Here is an 18,406-nt window from a genome sequence, read left to right on the forward strand (position 1 = left end):
TCTGTTTCCTAGGACTAGGAGAGAGGGACTGGCCCAAGGTCACTGCAGCTGGCTTTGTACCTAAGGTGGAACTAAAGCTTAAGTCTCCAAGATTCTAGCTTGGAGCTTTAATCATGACACCAAACTGGCTCCCATGTTTACGTTGGTATCATATAAAGATACCACATTACTTCTGCTTCCCTTCGGTCATGAGAAGAATAACCAGTTATGAAGCCAGTTAATTTCACCAAAATGTACAAGAGAAGATGAGATAGGTGGCACACCAAATCTAATAAAAATAAAAAAATAAGAAGAATAGGTTATTCTGTTTGCTTTACTGAGAAGCCTTGGGATTCCTCATCCAATGACAGCTATTCCACTCAGCCATGAAATATTTCTTTAAATACAAGTCTATTTTAATTTGATAAATATGAAATTAAACTCTTGTCCCTTGAGCTCTAGTTCAGTTTCCCACAGCCATTATAGATTATCCACTTGAGAACATAGTGAGTACGTTTTTAAAAAGAGCACCATCCTTGGGCTGAAAAAGTGATCTGTATCATTTTGTTGTTGTTGTCACTTTAAATCTTGCCCATATGCTTTCTGTAGGATTTGGATATTAAAGATAATGTCAGGCTCAAAAATCAAGGACGTGGTAATTCTTTCAAGCTGGGCTCTTGTTTCATACCTATTGACAAGAGTCTTGCCAAACTAAAACATTCTACTATGAACATCAAGCAAATACTCCAAGAACTATTAGGGTGGGGCTGCCTTCATCCTCTTTCTCTTACACAAAATATTTAGGCTGAACTGCCTTTTATTTTTTTGGAATGTACCCCCTCCCTCCTGGGAATCCAGTCTATTACATTCCATTGCAGATTGTGAGTTTTATATATTTATTACATTTTTATGCTGCCCATCTCCCATATAAGACTGCCCAACTCTGAGCAGCATAAAATTTCTTTAGAAATGTGTGTATGTTTGGAGAGTGTTTGCTTTAAGTATAGAACCTCTTTTCCTCCTTTTTTGTTGCCTGTATAACTTGGAATAAATACGATCCTTCAATTTCTGTGTTCTGATCATGGCTCTTAGCCAAATACTTTTCTGTGATAACTATCAGGTCAAAACATTTTTCTGTGTTAGGGTGATTCTTCGTTAGCTGCCCATATTTGGTCCACAAACAATGGAGAATGTCACAGTTAATTTGTCATCCTATTGCTATTATATATTTGGAATTTCTAAGAACATTTCCCCCCCCCTGTTTTGTACCTCTATTAATGTCAAGCACTGGGGAAATCAGGAGATTCGGGCAGTTTAAAGAGTATAAAGATTTATGGCAAACTTAAACTCTCTACAGTGATCTGAGCTACTAATGGTCAAGGGAAATTAGCGGGAGTTAAGAAAGGTATTCAGGGTGGACTTAGATCTCTTGTGAGCTTGCAGAGACTCATGACTTATGATGTGCTTGACCCCTCCCTTGAGCTCAGCCTAGTCATCTCCTACAATTATATCATGCAGCTATGTCCTTTATGCCTAGCAGTTGCTTTACACCTGGTTTGTACATCTACTTCTCCCTTCCTTCTGGTTTTAGTTTCCTCTTAGAATTTTTTTTCCCTTCTCTTGTGAAGTGCATCGTTTTTTTCTCCAGAAATCCAAATCTTTGATTGTACCATTTTGGTAGTCAATGATTTATCTTGTGTTTTCCTTTCTTGTCTATTGATCTTCAGTGAAAAGCTAGATAAAAACACTACTTGGGTTCCTATTCACCTTCCTACCAAGGGAATCCTCTTCTTGTAACAATGTTGTCTGTGCCCACAAAAATAATTAGAAGTAGGTAGTAATTGTTCAGTTTCATGAGCCTTGATGATCTGGAGACGTGCAGCAGGAAAATGGTATAGTTTTCATTATATTTTTAAAATTTGTACATGGCAGCTCCTGGTCATTAAAACAGTGAGCCTTTCAAATCAATAATTCTTTTTTCCGCTTTGTTGATTCCTCCAGAGAAAAAGTCTTTTCCATTATTCTAGAGATTTTGGAATAATATAACCATCTTGGATGGTTGAAATTTGCCTTCTATGTTCAGAACTTCAAATTGGTTACCACTGATAAGAGTTCCAGTTCCTGTTCAGGACTGTTTCCTAGTTTGTGTATTCTTGGTTGACATATATTTCCAAATACTACTGTTGTGATATATTCTTCGTATGTGGTATCCTTCTGCTTCTTATGCATAGGGGGAAATTTTTCCTCGGAGGCTTTTTTTCCCTGCCATTCATGGAGACCTCTTTGTATAATGCATGTGTGCTTTTCATCTTCCCTGGTGATTTTTAAAAGAGAAAAAAGTTGGCCTTCTGTTTTTTTTACTTCTGCAATCAGGAGTCAAACTTTTACAATAGGTTTAATTCATATACATTTTACTTTGTTTACCCTTTATTTATGCACTCTTTATTTAATATTATGGATACAAGGTAGCTTAAATATTTTACAGGTGTTACTAATTAGTTGAGTCGTCAGATGAAATGCTGAATGAACAGGTCACACTTCCGTTTTGAATTGGGTTAAAGCAGTATAATGTCAAATATATAAAATCTGGATCCAAGTCCTTCCAAGGTTTTGCTTGTAGATGCATCACCCAATCTCTGTCAGGGATGTTCCAAGCTTTTCTTCCTCTGTGCAGGCGGAGCAGGAAAAATGTGAGCTTTTGGCTTAGTTGAAATGCATGTGACAATTTGACAACTAAATTTCACAAACAGGACCAAATCAGCAAGATAATATCTCTGGAGCAGTTATTGATTTGTTCCTTCAGTGTTGCTGGCTGGGGGATTCTGGGAGTTGAAGTCCACCCATCTTCAAGCTACCAAGGTTGAGAAACACTGGTCTATACCTTCTTAAAGTAGCTGTGCCATTTCCTGGGCTCTGATGGTATTTGCAGGGTCCCAGAAAATATGAATTTGAATTGTGATGTTAAAAGAGGCAACAACAGGGTGTGATGATCTCCTTCATCAAAGATATGTTGATTAACACATTTCTGCACATGTGAGTACTAGAACAGATGTTCCTTCTTTAAGGAAGCAGTAATGGGGATAGTGAGCATGGTACTGGTATCTCATGCAATTCTTGTAGAACAAAAACTTGTCCATCCAAGGCATCAGGTGCCTACAAGTGAAGACGAGAGCTGGCATCCTTAACTTTAAAAAAAGAATACGGGACATAATAATAATGTAATGTTGAGAAGAATGAGAGGGCATAGACATATATTGATACAAACTCCCCAACGAAAAACTGGCTTTTGGTAATAGTATTTGGAATAACTACAAGCTGAATTTGAGTCAATAAGGTGATTCAGCTGTAAGAAAAGCAAATATTAACTTTTTTCAACAGAATTGTTCCACTTGATTACTCAAATTGCATCTTAAGTATAGCACCGGGTGGAGAAATTGGAACGGGTTCACAGAAGGGCGACAAGGATGACCAAAGGATTACAAACCAAGTTGTATAAAGACATTTTGAAGGAGCTGAATGTGTTTAACCTTGAAAAAAGATGACCAAGAGAACTCTTCAAATGATATTACACAGAAGGTCGTCAGTACTTGTTTCCTGTTGTTTCAGAATGTAGGACACAACGTGATTCCAACTGATTGTCATAAAAATATTCCTTAACAGTAAGAGCAGTTTAGCAGTGGAGCTGTATAAACAGAGAGGCAATAAGAATTCCATTCACTGGATATGTTCAATAGGATGGAAAGTTAACTTTCAGGATGCTTTAATTTGGATCCTGAATTAATATTATAATTATAATAACTATTGTCATTGTACGTGTATACACAGTATACCCATACAATGAAATTCACTTAACACCCAAAGACCAGGTTCAAACACACATAACAATCCTCAAACACACTCCCACCCACCACAATTCCCCACCCCTAAACCACCCAAACATCCACAACAGACCAAGTCTGTAATGAGGACTTGATGGCCTAAATGGCCCTTTCCACCTCTATGATATACTGACGATAGATGCAGGAAAACTTTCTATTTTAAAAAGTTTAAATATAAGTGCAAAATGAGGATGACAAGCATTAAGGGATGTATATATAGGTTGACTTCGACTTACAACAGTTCATTTATTGACCATTCAAAGTTACAATGGCACTGAAAAGTGACTTATGATCATTTTTCACACTTATGACCATTGCAGCATCCCCATGGTCATGTGATCAAAATTCAGACAATTGGTAACTGATTCATATTTATGACGGTTACTGTATCCCAGGGTCCTGTGATCACCTTTTATGAAGTAAAGTCAGTTGGAAAACCAGATTCACTTAACAACCGTGTTACTAAATTAACAATTGTAATGATTCACTTAACAGTGGCAAGAAAAGTCGTAAAATGGGGCAAAACTCACTTAACAAATGTTTCACTTAGCAACATAAATTTTGGGCTCAATTGTGGTTGTAAGCAGAGGACTACTGTACTCTGTAGGCACCCTGGTATTCTAAGACTGCATGCTGAGAATATCAGCTCATTTTTCAAGCAAAATAACATTTCCAGACTTAAACAAGAATATCAGCAAGGTTGGGGGAGTAAATTTAGGGAGAACAGAACAATCATCTTTAAAAAAACAGATCGAGGAATCACTCCACAAGGATTTAATACTGAGACCCTGTAATACTGAATACAGAGGCAGAGAATTCAAACCTTAGAAGATGGGAAGGAATAGGGGTAATGGAGATTATGAAACAGAGCTCAAAGTGGCTAGATCCTTAACAAGCGTTCTGTGTTCTGCAAGAAAGATCTTTGTCAAGATACACATTTGGGAAAATTAAAAAGAAATGAGAACAATATTATACAGAAAAACTAATTTCACAGCAATGAAAAGTTCATCAAGTTAATTTTTATTGTGCTGCCAAGAGCCAAATTACAAGAAACCATCTTACATTTTAAAAAGTAAACAAGCAACCTGCCAAATTGCAGCGCACTCTAAGTGCCATAATATGCATCTATGTTATTTTTCAGAAAATTGTATCTGCATTTCTCTTACAAGAGCACAACAGGAACCAAAGTAAAAGAGTGTAATGAATACAGCACATAGGATAAATAATATCTTTAAAATAATAATAAAATAATAACAAAAAAAAAACATTTTACACCATGTCCTATATCCTGCAAGTATCATTCAGAATATGGCCTTGATTGTAAAACAAAGCAAGCATTTACAATTTTCCGATAAAGACTGTTTACTCTTTATGAAAGGAATGAATGATTGACCGTGACAGAATCTGAATAATGGGAGAGTAATGTTTGTTTCAGTGTCTTTATGCTAAGGATAAAATGCTGTGGTGGGGGCAGAGGGGCTACATTTTTTTTATTCTTTTGGAAACTGAATTCATAACAGAAAAAACACTGAGCCTTTATGATACACCTATTACCTTTTCTCTTTGACACAAACAGCTAGAACACTTTGTGATATTCTAAAACAAGATATTTGATAATCTTCAGATTAATAAATTAGGTCATATAATAAATTAGGTTTTTCAGTTTTAAAGTTCAGTAATCTCTGACCAAGTATTTACAACAATACTTGAGAGTTCCTTTACAAAAAATACATTTTCTTTTCACATTAAACATATTGGGTATCTGTGTCTCAGGACAAGCAATTGTGAAAGTAAGAGGCAACACACAACTGGGCAGTTAGTATAAAAGTGCCAAGACCTGTTTGGAAAAGTTAAAGTTGTGTGTACAGTTAAAGTTACAAGTCAAGCTGCAACAAACCTTCAGTGAGTTGTGGACTTTATTTTAATAGCTGCTTCAAACAACTATTATGAAATAAGTCCAAATGCAGATACTGCTATTCTGTGGAATTGAGGAGTGCTGCCTATACATTATCAGTGTCTCTAGCCAATGCATTGGATTTTAAGCCTTTTTAAGGCCATGCAGGATAAAAAAACAAACGCACACACACACCCTGAAATGTAGCAAGTAGCGATACTAATGCTTACTGCTAAAATTGTGCACACACTGGATATGTATGCAAACACAAGGGCACGCACGCACGCACACACACACACACGCTCATTTGCATCCTAACACTTCCAAATCAAATAAAACTAGATAAAATGAGATAACCTCATCTTGTCTTTCTACACACGCAAGGTTAAGTAATAATATGGAATGCCTGTGTTTCTGTTCTGGGTAAAATCTCAGTTAAAAATACATTCAACAGGGAAAATACAAAATTATACTGATATATACTGTATATATAAATAGCATATATATACTGTATATATACATATATACATATATAGGAGGAGTATATGTGTATTTTATATGTATATATCCATACACATATACATATGTGTATGTATATATAAAATACTATACACATAAACACTTAAACACGCAGAGACACATAAATGCTTTTTTTAAGCATAACGATATTTACATGGATATTTCTATAAAGCTAAAGTTTTAAAGAAGCATGATCTTTCTTTCTGAGCTTCCAAAAAGGTGCTTGAGTAATATACATTAAAATTAAGCAGCTTCCTAGCATGAAAGTTGCTTCTAGTCTGCATAATCAGTAACAGAACCCCTCCCCCCCCTTTAACATGGTACAAAAATGAATCTGAGCTAGATCTTCATCCAACAAGATCATTTTCTTCAAAGATAATTTGGTGTGTGAACCACCTGAAACTGATAGACAGTAAAAGAAACACATACATGCGCGCGCACACACCCAAACAGAGTTCTGGAATCAAACGGTGTTTAACTTTTCCTCTTCCCCCTTCAATACTGTTGCCAAAAGATCCAGTGCTCTTCTCAGGAATTATACATTTGCTAACTGCCAGTCTGGTCAATTAGCATCAAAATGAAAAACAAAAAGCAGCACAATGTATGATTGTACTTATCTTCCATAAATTTGCCCTTTTTGTTTTAATGTTTTCCTTACTGTATCATTCATTCACTATTGCAGCTTCTGACCAGATAGAAAAATACAGCTGCAGCTATCCTGCACCTGTCATGCAATAGATTATCCTACGGATTTACTTTTGTAGCATAAGCACCCCAAATGTTCTGATTTGAATTGTGTTAGGGTTCTGCTTATACTTCATTGCAATAAATGCAATTTGAAGTGTCAGTAAAAAGCGATATTCTTTTGACTCCAAGCTAAACTGACCAGCTATTCTTTGAAGCTTCTTGTTCTAACCACGCAAGCTCACCCCAGTTTTCTCTTCCCAAACAATCATGATTACTAAGTTACAAGCAAAACATCAACAAATTTTAAAACTTTGGTTCCAGGAAAACACTTGGTCAGAAGTGGGAATGCTTGTTCTGGCACACTGCAGGAATCAGAGTCAATCCCAACAAGGTCTTAGAGCTGTACATGAAGTCACAAATCCAATACAATCCACTAAGCAAGTGCATGATTCTAGTTTTATTTGAATAGCAGACTCAGCCTTTGTTTCTTCTTAACTTCTTGGTAAGAGATGCAGTTTCTCACACTGTCTGATAGAAATTATCTGCTTGTAAGTTACTCTGTTTTTGCATGCTGTAGAATCCACTGTATCTTGAATCTGGATCAGCAATTCTAAGCATTCTCTGAGAACTGTCCACCTGAACCATGGTGCCTTTCTTGCAGTCCACATACACTAATTGATTATTTAAGCAGGAAGGCTGTTTGGATAGAAACACAATACATAAAATGAACATTTTGGGTACAGTATGTTTTTATTCCCTACTAAACAGTGTCTTCTTAATTGCAAAGGCAAGAGAAAGTTCAGCTACTCAGTCCTACAATATCATTTAGACTCAAAAGCCAGGAGCACAAATATATACTACGGCTTTGCACTGTTCAGGGCTCCATTTGTGATAAAAGTATGCAAATAAAATAACTGATAGTTATAATCATTATAATTAACCTTCAGTTATTAGAATGATTCCTAGCATAAAGAACATTCTTGTGCAAATGGTTACTGTATCCTTCTGGGCATTGGCAAGTGGTAAGAACATAAGAAGAGTTCTTTCAGATAGAATCACAAGCCACCTACTACTGTGTGTTTGGTCACAGTGGCCAACATGATACATTTTACAAGCCCAGATTGGAATGACAGTCTCTTCCAACACTGCAGTATTGAACACTTCTTCTCTCTGTTTTTGGGGGGAGGGGTAATAAACAACTATCCTCTAGGAATCTTTCTGTCTCCTTTAAAACCACCCAGTAATTCCAACTGTTGGCAGTATATTCTACAGTTTAACTATATGCTAGGTGAAAAAGAAAACATCTTCCTTTAATCAATCCCGAATCTCCAAAAGCCATGATCTCTGAAAGCAATTAAACTTCCAAAGAAACAATGCTTCCAGATAATGTATCCTTAGGGAACGCATAGGGAAGACACTTGCAGATCTCCATTTCCACAACTGTTTGCTCTTATTTACTTGTACGTGTAACTGCTCAACTGATTCAAGATAGACAGTTACTTATTTATACAGTATGAATGCTATTTAGTCCATTACCTTTGCTGGAGTTCTGTAGCAGGATACTGGTATCCATTGCTTTTTCTGATTGATAAACAAAAGTGCAATTATAAGAACTAGAGCTGTTAAGAGGGGTACGGTTACCCAGGCAAGAGAATCAAGAGATGCTTCTGCAGTTGGCTGTGATCCTCTAGTTTCTCTATATTCACCCTGAAGGTGACCCATATCTGTAAAATGTAAAAATAAGCACATTACCAATTAAAAAATAAAATAACAGAGTACCTCATGGTGAGATATCATACATAATAACGTGAGAAACAAAATTTTCCAAATGATGTGTTCATAACTAAAAGTAATATTATAAGAAATATTTAGATTCAAGTTAGTTTTACTTAGGTCAAGTACAACTTCAGGTTTGTCAAATCTATTGCGTTCACACAAGCATTTAACAAATCACATTTGTTGTGCTACTGAATTTGTTTTCAGTATTAGAACTGACATTAATTCAGTTTTTATCACATGGACGTCTTCATTTTTGCAGCATAATGTAAGCGGAAAATGTAATTTTATTTAATTTATAAAATTTATATACTGCCCACCTCTCTGTTACAGTGATTTTATTATTGTTTTGGTTAAACAAATAGGAGTTGGAAACTGATGCTAATTTATTTTTGAATAAAATTTATATACTGCCCACCTCTCTGTTATAGTGATTTTATTATTGTTTTGGTTAAACAAATAGGAGTTGGAAACTGATGCTAATTTATTTTTGAATATCCTGCCTGTTCCAGATTTTTCAGCCAATCCACTGGAAAATTATATTAGGGTTCATACATTACTATTGTGCTGTTGGCTTGTTATTTAATATTGATATTGTTTTATATGCATTAACTTTATTATGGTTGAAGTCCAGTACAAAAATAGGTTAAAACAATCCAATAAACAAAAATATAATAGTATTATAACAGTTTAGTACATGGTGTGCTTCTGTTAGTGGATCTGGAAATGACATGGCCCAAGTCTCAAAATTTACCAATAAAGTCGTGATTCAGGACATCGGTGTTTAAGTAACCAAGCAGTCATTCAATTGGAGGGAAACTTAATTGAAAATATAGCTCCGTGTAGAATTTACACCTTAGAAAGACATGATCTAGGGTTTCAGATTTCCCAGAGGCACAAGGACGTTGCCTAAAGCTATGGAGATTCCATTATATCTGCCATGCATAACTAAAGAGGGAAGGGCACTGAATTGTGCTTTGGAGAAAGTTTATCAGTTGTGGATGTAAGATTTATATAAATTGCATGAAGATGTTGTTCTGTAGATTTGGTTTTTTTTTAATTAAAAAGTTTTAACAAGTATTACAACAATTTTTCTCATCCCTCACCCTCCTTCCCTCCGTATATCCTGCATTATTTTTTGTTTTATTCTCGGTCTCTTCCTTGCCCAGACAAAATTATTAATACCCTTCTGCCATATCTTCAAATTCTCATCTTTTTTAAGTATTGGTATCATTTGAAAAAGAAACAAAAACTTAGGCAAAACATTCATTTTCACTGCTGCTATTCTTCCTAACAAGGATAATTGTAATTTTTTCCAGTTATCCATCTCTCTCTGTATTTTTTACCACAACGGATCATAATTATGCTTAAATAATTTCACATTTGATGTCATAATATAGACCCCTAAATATTTAACTTTTTTAACAATTTCAAATCCTGTTAGTCTTTCTAATTCATCTTTTTGATTTATAGTCATATTTTTAGTTATTATCTTCGTTTTCCCTGCATTTATTTTAAATCCAGATACTTGTCCATATTGATTAATTATGTCCATTAAACCTACAACCGACTGTAATGGTTGGGTTAAAGTAACAACCAAGTCGTCTGCGAATGCTTGTAATCTGTAGTCATACTGCCTAATTTTAATTCCATTTATTTTATCCGACCCACATATCTTACTTAACAGAAATTCCAAGGTCAAGATAAACAATAATGGAGACAAAGGACATCCTTGTTTTGTTCCTTTTTCTATGTTAAAAGTATCTGTTAAACTACCATTAATTATTATTTGCGCTGTTTGTTTCTGATATATATATATATTGTTCTGTAGATTTGTTGTAGACAATGTACTGTTTTGAATGTATGTTTTTGCCCTTGTTGATCTTTTATTTTATTAATTTTTGCTTTCTCTTGTACACTGTCCAGAAAGTTGCCTATTTGAAGATATCAATAGGTGGTAATGAAAGAACGGGTTCATTAAAAAAGAGTTAATGTAATACTTGCTGGGCTTAATCATACAGATTTAATTTTTCTTAGGAGAGACCTACCAAAACCACTGGGACAAATTAACTGCATTAAGCAACTATTGCTAAATTTGGCTCCAGCTCAGGAAATTCTAAGAAAGTAACAGAGGAGTTGCCATTATTTATGTTCTGCTTACTTGTGGGCATTTTTGAATCTAGCTTCTAATAAACATTTTTTCCTGAAAAAAATTACATAATCAGAGAAAACTTTTTTCCCTCCTCTTTTTTGCTATCTACATATTGGACTCTCGTGTCTTTTAACAGTTTCTACAATAACCATGATTAATTGACTTGTACAATAAATAAATTTCTGCTCTACACAAATGTATTCAGCAAAAATGTAGCCAACTCATTTTGTCCAAATGTAGTTCTTTGGGCAATTTTTGCAAGCTCTGGAGCCCCTCAAATTGCATTGCTAAAACCTAGTGTCAAAATGTTGACTTAGGCCAATGTAATTCTTCACTTTTAAAAAATAAGAAAAAAAATTCTTATTACAAATCTATTAAAGAGAGGTTTGGGTGTCTGGAAAACCAAACCAAAACAGCCCATCAACATTTAATGAAGCATTCCTGCCTCTATTTCCCCCTCCCTCTGAAATTACCGCATCAAGTTCATGTCTCTATCGTTCCTGGAGGCTGCAAAAAGACAGTTCCTGGCTACAGAAATGATTGTCTGTCCTATATTAGATTGAAATATAAACAATTGTTGTGAACAGGTATCCTATTCTTCTGCTTCAAACAAGCCATTCTATTGGATAAGTTCTGACCATGGGAGCCTTCCTTAGCCTAATGCTGAGAATGTGTTATATCCTCTCATCTCCAGCCAGCAGACAACTATAGCTCAACTCATTTAGACAAAACCAAGTTTCTATAGTGAAATTTGGTGTTCCTTTCAAAATACTAAAATCGCCAAAATGGTTTTAAGAAAACGACAGCTTGAAGCTTACCTAAGTTGTCTTTGCTTTATGCAGAGATAATTGATTTAAATGGTGTTTACCTTTATGGATATGAACAACATCATTTTCACTGAATGTAGGCCAGACTGGTGCTTCTAGTTCTTTATCACCTCTATGATTTGTCTTCTCAATTGGAATGTTGGTAGGTTCGGGTACATACATTTCTACAAAACAATAAGGAACTTATAGGAAAGCTAGCTAACCTAGATACCAACACTGCTAACAAAGTTTGTGAATAAATAAAAAGCTATTTAAAATGGACTGTACATTTAATGTATTAAAAACTTGCAATACATTAATGAAGTATTTTTTTAAAGTTCTCCGGAGGTCTAGGTGTAAATAGGCTGCATAAAATTATGAAGTAAAAGAGGCAGAAAATATGTCTGATAATAGCATTATGAACATCCAGTTCTTATCACTGATAATTAAGAGATGGTTTTTGAATTACCGTGTTAAAAAAAACCATTCTTTTCCTGAATCTATAAACAGAACAAAAATATTTGAAAACTATAAAGTCTTGGAATACTGTTTATAAAGATGTTCTTTGACTGTTTCCCATATAACTGCCAAAATACATAAACAGGCAAAAAGGTTGCAACTTGTGATCATGTGACCATAGGATGCTGCAACTGGTCGTAAATACAAGCTGGTTGCCAAGAGCCGAAAATGTGATTACATGACTGAGGAGATGGTATGGCAGCTGTAACTTTGAGGAGGGGTCGTAAGTAGCTTTTTTTGAGTCCATCGTAACTTTGAGCAATTATTAAGTAGCCAGTTGTAAGCGCAGAACTATCTGTAGACATGTTTTTTCGAGATAGAAAAAAAAAGACAGAATCCAAGTCTTGACTTCAATACTGGATACCCAAAAATCAAGCCAGAGCCTTTTATTTAATTCTTCATTTAATGGAAATATATTCTTTTATCTTTCCAAACTTTCCTCTTATCTTGGACAAATGATTATTTAATGTCTCTATGTTAAAAAAAAATACAACGATTCTGGCTGAATAAACTGCCAGAATCTAACTTACCTGGGCACATGGGACAGCAACTTCCCTCCACATTAATTGGTTCCACGCAAGGAAGAGAGGGGCAACTAACTGTGGAACAAAGTGTCTGACCCTGCAAGCAGTAGCAATGAGTGCAGCTATCAATGTCCCAACGTTCTTCATCTGCGTATGTTTTTCCATTAAAATGACATACTGCCTTCTTTGCTGCTGTGTCTTCTGTTGAAAGAACATGCCACAAAAATGCAATAACTGGAAGAGGGAAAGTTTGGGATTGTGTATCAGGTCTTAAACTTTTCATGTTCATTTGTTTTTAACTTGCCCAGTTCTTTCCTGCAAATATCTGCTTAATCAGAATGAAATAGGCAATAGTAGTATATTTGCAAAAGAAAAAAAAGGATCAAGCATTAAGAATAGCAATAGCAATTAGATTTATATATGTGATTTATATATATAAAACTATTATAGATTTATATATTATAGATTTATACAGTGCCTTACAGTCCTCTCTAAACTGTTTTTAGAGTCAGCATATTGCCCCCAAAAATCTGGCTCCTCATTTGCTAACCTCGGAAGGATGGAAGGCTGAGTCAACCTTGAGCTGGTGAGAATCGAACTGCTGGCAGTCTGCAGAATTAGTCTGCAATACTGCATTCTAATCACTGTGCTACCATGACTCAAGAATAGAAGAATAATCTTCTATTACGCTCAATTTTTAGAATTTCTGAAACTTTATATTTAATTGTTATTCTTCCATTAATCGAATATCTCTACCGATTATTATATTATAGTTCATACATTTTGGGTTTATATCTAAGCAGACTCTTTGCAACTCTTGATAAAATGAATTCCTAGCTGAAGGGCTTTGAGAATTGCTTTGGAAATAAAATTCAGGATTGATTCCCTTGGGAATTCACATGAATACATTAATAAGGAAAACACAGTGGCAATATGGAGGTATTGCAATAGAGGTGGGGGCTGGGATGGCTTGGAAAGGACTCTTTCAATTAAAATTAATCATATAAAATTAGAATGTTAACTATATTATAAGCAAACTTGTTTGGAATTTAAATCTTATCATTAGTTTTCTACTTTAAGAAGTCATTTGGGACACCTAGATCATGCTTGAACTGACAAGAAGATGCAAGATGTGAACTTTGTATTCTGTCACAATAAATGGGAACAAAATTCTCTATTTCATAACAACTGAGGGAAATATAAGCTGTTTTTCATTTTCAATTGCCTAAACTCTAAACACTTTTTGTGATTTCAGTTTTGCTAGGAGAAAGCCAAAAAGCTTTAGGCAGAAAGTTAGAAAGGATGAACCCAGTTAAGTATGTCTCTGTATGTATATGTATATCTGAATATGTTTATATATATACATATGCAAATACACACAGTTCACATACACAACATATAGTCAGAGGAAAACCCACTTAAGTATGGAAAAATATGCAACCACTGAAGAATTTATGTGTTAGCTAATAATTAAAATAAAAAATTAAAGAAGTCCCAGTACCACCTGCAACACAGTATGCTAATCTAACTCATCTAACTGCTGTGATCTTATATTTTTATCCTGACATATTTATTTCCTTCTTCATTAAATTTACATGTAAATGTGTGTAAGTAACAATATTTGTATCATGTCATCAAAGCACACATCTTATCACTTGCTTTCCCAGATATTCATAGTTCTTATGTATACAATCTTTGCAGAAAGCAGAAATAAGGATATTGAAGGAATGATTTCACATATAATGCAATAAATGCAAAACACTGGATATGGCCTGAACCAATATGACTCTAACTGAAATTAACCATGATTTTAGCTGTAAACTATAGAAAACTATAGGAGCCTGAGTGGCGTAGGAGGCTAATGCCTCCTACTAAGGCAGCATTTAACATCCAGCTGCCTGCAATTACTGCGAGTTCAATTCTCACCAGGCTCAAGGTCGACTCAGCCTTCCATCCTTTCTAAGGTGGGTAAAATGAGGACCTAGTTTGTGGGGGCAATAAGCTGACTTTGTATAAAATATACAAAAAGTATGAAGGCTATTGCTTAATGCATTGTAAGCCGCCCTGAGTCTCCGGAGAAGGGCGGCATATAAAAATAAATAAATAAAATAAATAAATAAATAATAAATAAAACAGCAGTATTAATCTGTCCTCTCCTTTTTGTTAACATTATCTAGTGAAACAAAACATACAATCACTCTGCTTCCAAAAAACTTGAAAGGCATAATTAAAAAACAAGGAAAATACAATATAAGATAATGATTTTGTGGTCAAGGTATTATATGACACAGATAGGTAAGATTTCTTCCTTCCTTTATGGATAGATCAAGCCCAAATGTATGATAAATCTATTTTTGGTAAGATTTATTCATTACTTAATTCTAACAATACCATAATATTATGCAACATTACCTATGATGTTTGCTTATGGTAATACCTCATCACAAAGAATAGCACTATGGTATAATTACAGTAATAATTATACTATAGTTCTCAATATATGCATTAAATGTATCACAGATTTTAAAAAAATACAGTTAAGGCCTAAATTGACACAGCATCTTAACATTATAAATAAGATTGGGAAAAAAGCACTCTGATCATATCTGTTGTGGTCCGCCAGCAGCCTATGGAACTGGCAGCGGAGTTGGGCAGTGAGGAGGATGGGGAGGAACATGGGCCAGTCCTGGAGTCTGGGGAAGGCCCGGACAAGGGCTTTGTGTTGGAAGCAGAGATGGGGCCAAGACCATCTGGGAGTGATGCGCGGACTCTGGAACCCCAGAGTTGGACAGCAGAGAGGCAGAAGAACAGGAGGAGCCTGTTCCTAATGCACGCATGTGCAGAGCTGCCAGAAGGCAAGTGCAGCTAAAGCAAAAGGGATGACTCAGGAGTAAGGCCAGGAGATGATTGGCTCCTCCCATAAGGCTTAAAAGAGAAACAAAGGCACTTGGGCCTTTTTTGCAGGAAAGCAACGTTGCTAACTCTGTTGCTAACTCTGTTTCCAATCGGCATCTCTTGTTTGTTTCTGAACTTAATGGGGCTTTGCCAAGTAAGGCCTTTGGCAGGGTATCAAAGAAGATAAAGATTGGTGATTATCCCAAAGGACTTCTTCCAAAATACTTGTTTTGCAACTAATTGGGACTCAGTTGGGAATGAACGTAATTCTCAGCTGTTACAATAAAATACGTTTGTTTGGGACTAATTGTGTCTTGTAATGGCTCAGTAAGCCTAGGTCACAATAATATCCTTCTCTCTCCTTTTCAGGGCTTACCTATACAGTAAGGACAACATTGCCCTTTCCTCAAAACAGGTTTTTCACAGGATACTGGTGGGCAAGATTCAGAGTAACAGCTGATTCCACCATCCAGGCAAATACAACTGGTACAAACATTTGGTTTCCATGACTCAGCGGTTAAGAAGATATCACCGTCATCATTTTTGCAGTAACTGGGCATGCTTTTATTGGTTGACAAGGAAGGCTGAACAGGTTCATCTAAAAAAAATACACAAAGAGCATAGGAGTGATAGGAACTGGCAGAGATATACTTTTTATTTTACATATACATATTTAAATACATATGTAGATGTTCTGAAGAGGAATTGGAAATACTTCCCACTATAGTATTGGAATGCTTGGTTGTGTAAGGTATTTGAATACATGGAATGCTGTTAAGAAGTGGAGCTCTATTTTCAATTCCCTGCTGTGCTTATGATTCTGTAATTCCTGAATTGGCCTATTCTTCATGAAAGCAGAGAAGCACTTTGAGCAATGTAACTTGGCAGCTAGCAACATCCTTCAGAATATAATTTTTCATTAAAGGCTACTGCTGAATGGTCCTTCCTCCAGAACAAGTGGAGATCAAGTGATTCCTGGATGTTGACACATCATATTTGGAAAAGGCAATCCAGGACCAAGAGAATTTATATATGAAGGAAAAATATTCTCTTTATTTAGAAATATTCTAAATATTTCTATTTATTTATGCCTGGCTGTCAGAAAATGATGCTTCAGAAATTTTTCCTTGAATGCAAAAGGAGCAGGAAAGGACCCAACTATACTTTTGGTTTGATTTATCAATAGCTGTGAGTTTCATCTCACTGTTTACTTTTTTTTTATTATTTTATTTTATTTTATTTTAATTTAATTTAATTTAATTTAATTTGATTTATATGCCGCCCTTCTCCGGAGACTCAGGGCGGCTTACAATGCGTTAAGCAATTGTTCCTAAGGAAAGAGAGGAAAAAAGCAATTGTAGCCTCTATGATTTTGGCCCTCCCTACAATTTTTGTCTTACCTTCCTGTAGGTTCATATACCCCTGGGCAGGAGATAACAAGCAGCCACATCTGCTTAAACAACTCCCAGTTCACTTTTATGAACATATACACACCCCTACTTTGTAATAACACTGTTTTAAAAATATGGTGGGCAGACCTCTATGTATTACTAAAGAGGAAATAACAGCCTGTAACACTGAATAATGACAGCTTCTTTTAACTAGAATTGCTGAAGATTGACTGGTGAATTTAACAACAAACCATTGTCATGGCACAAAGGCTGATGAGCTGCTTTTGTATTTGTTTAAAGTCTGTGTGTAGAAGGCAAGTCTCAAGGCTATTGATGGGAGTTTTCCTTCCTAATAGTTTTGCGTTCCCTAAGACTTTAAGAGTAAAGGACCACACCTGTACCAAGATAAAAGAGAACTGCTGCTACAGGTGTGGGTGGTGGTATTGGTAGAAAAGAAAGGAAACGGTATTTCAGTTTACAGGAGAACCTACTGAAGTAGAAGGTTGGTATAAACTAAGAACTGTGTTACTACTGTATTTATGACAAGGAAAAATTGTGAACACAAGGTAGAAAGGGAAACTTACCAGCTTGGTAAGTACTGTCATCTGTCACTTATAAATATCTCATTAAGCAAAGGGGAGTAAAGAAGTTGTATATATTAGACGTAACATATTAGAAATGTATATTTTATGTACCTTGTTTAAATGCTCAAGGAAGAACATTCAGTCTTCTGGTCCGTGTTTGATACATGAAATATTTTATTAACTTCAATGAAACTACTTTTTTAAAAACTAATTCTTCATAGCCATGTATATGTAAGAAAAGGCAGCTAATGCTCTTAAGAACTGCTGGAAACGCACAATTTATTACTAGTCTTAGATTTTTATCCTGACTTTTATATGCTTTGGCCAACTCAAGACAATGAATGTATTTGATGCTCTGTCTCTTATATTCCTCACAACAACCCTGTGAGGTGGGTTAGGCTGAGAGAGAGTGACTGGCCCCAGATCACCCAGCTGGCTCTTAGGCTTAAAGGAGGACTAAAACTCACAGCTTCCTAGTTCTAGGCCAGCACCTTAACCACATTAAATTGCCTCTTAACTGAAAACTGATCTGAGAGAAAAGAAAAAGGGGGATGGTAGAGTCTGTCTGTGGGATGTGTATGAAAGAGGCAGATAGAATATGTTTGTGTATTAATCCCAAAAGTGAAAAATACATAATTAGGATTAATAGAACTTGCATAATGAAACACAGGATAAGAGCTAGAAAGTTTGAGTGGATGATCTTATATAACAGACATGTCTAAGTTCAAAAGAGCAGGCTTATATTTGGAGGCTCAATTCTGTCTACATGTTAGATACATTAATGCCCAAGAATTTACACAGG

At 35.4% G+C, this 18,406-nt stretch overlaps 1 protein-coding gene across 1 annotated transcript in view; it reads right to left on the reverse strand.

Annotated features, from left to right (window-relative positions):
- Positions 1-6,296: 6,296 nt before the first annotated feature.
- CRIM1 (cysteine rich transmembrane BMP regulator 1) overlaps positions 6,297-18,406 on the reverse strand; it is a 143,057-nt gene continuing 130,947 nt past the window's right edge. The window contains exons 13-17 of the mRNA XM_070950339.1: positions 16,006-16,227; positions 12,741-12,935; positions 11,754-11,876; positions 8,494-8,681; positions 6,297-7,653 (exon numbers count right to left, since the gene is read on the reverse strand). Of these exons, the coding sequence (XP_070806440.1) occupies positions 7,477-7,653; positions 8,494-8,681; positions 11,754-11,876; positions 12,741-12,935; positions 16,006-16,227 (905 nt within the window). The 3' untranslated portion in view covers positions 6,297-7,476. The remainder of the gene's footprint in view (positions 7,654-8,493; positions 8,682-11,753; positions 11,877-12,740; positions 12,936-16,005; positions 16,228-18,406) is intronic.

Source organism: Pituophis catenifer, unplaced genomic scaffold (assembly GCF_029215685.1).
Source record: "Pituophis catenifer annectens isolate HBS135680 unplaced genomic scaffold, rPitCat1.0.hap2 SCAF_1, whole genome shotgun sequence".
NCBI classification, from domain to species: domain Eukaryota; kingdom Metazoa; phylum Chordata; class Lepidosauria; order Squamata; family Colubridae; genus Pituophis; species Pituophis catenifer.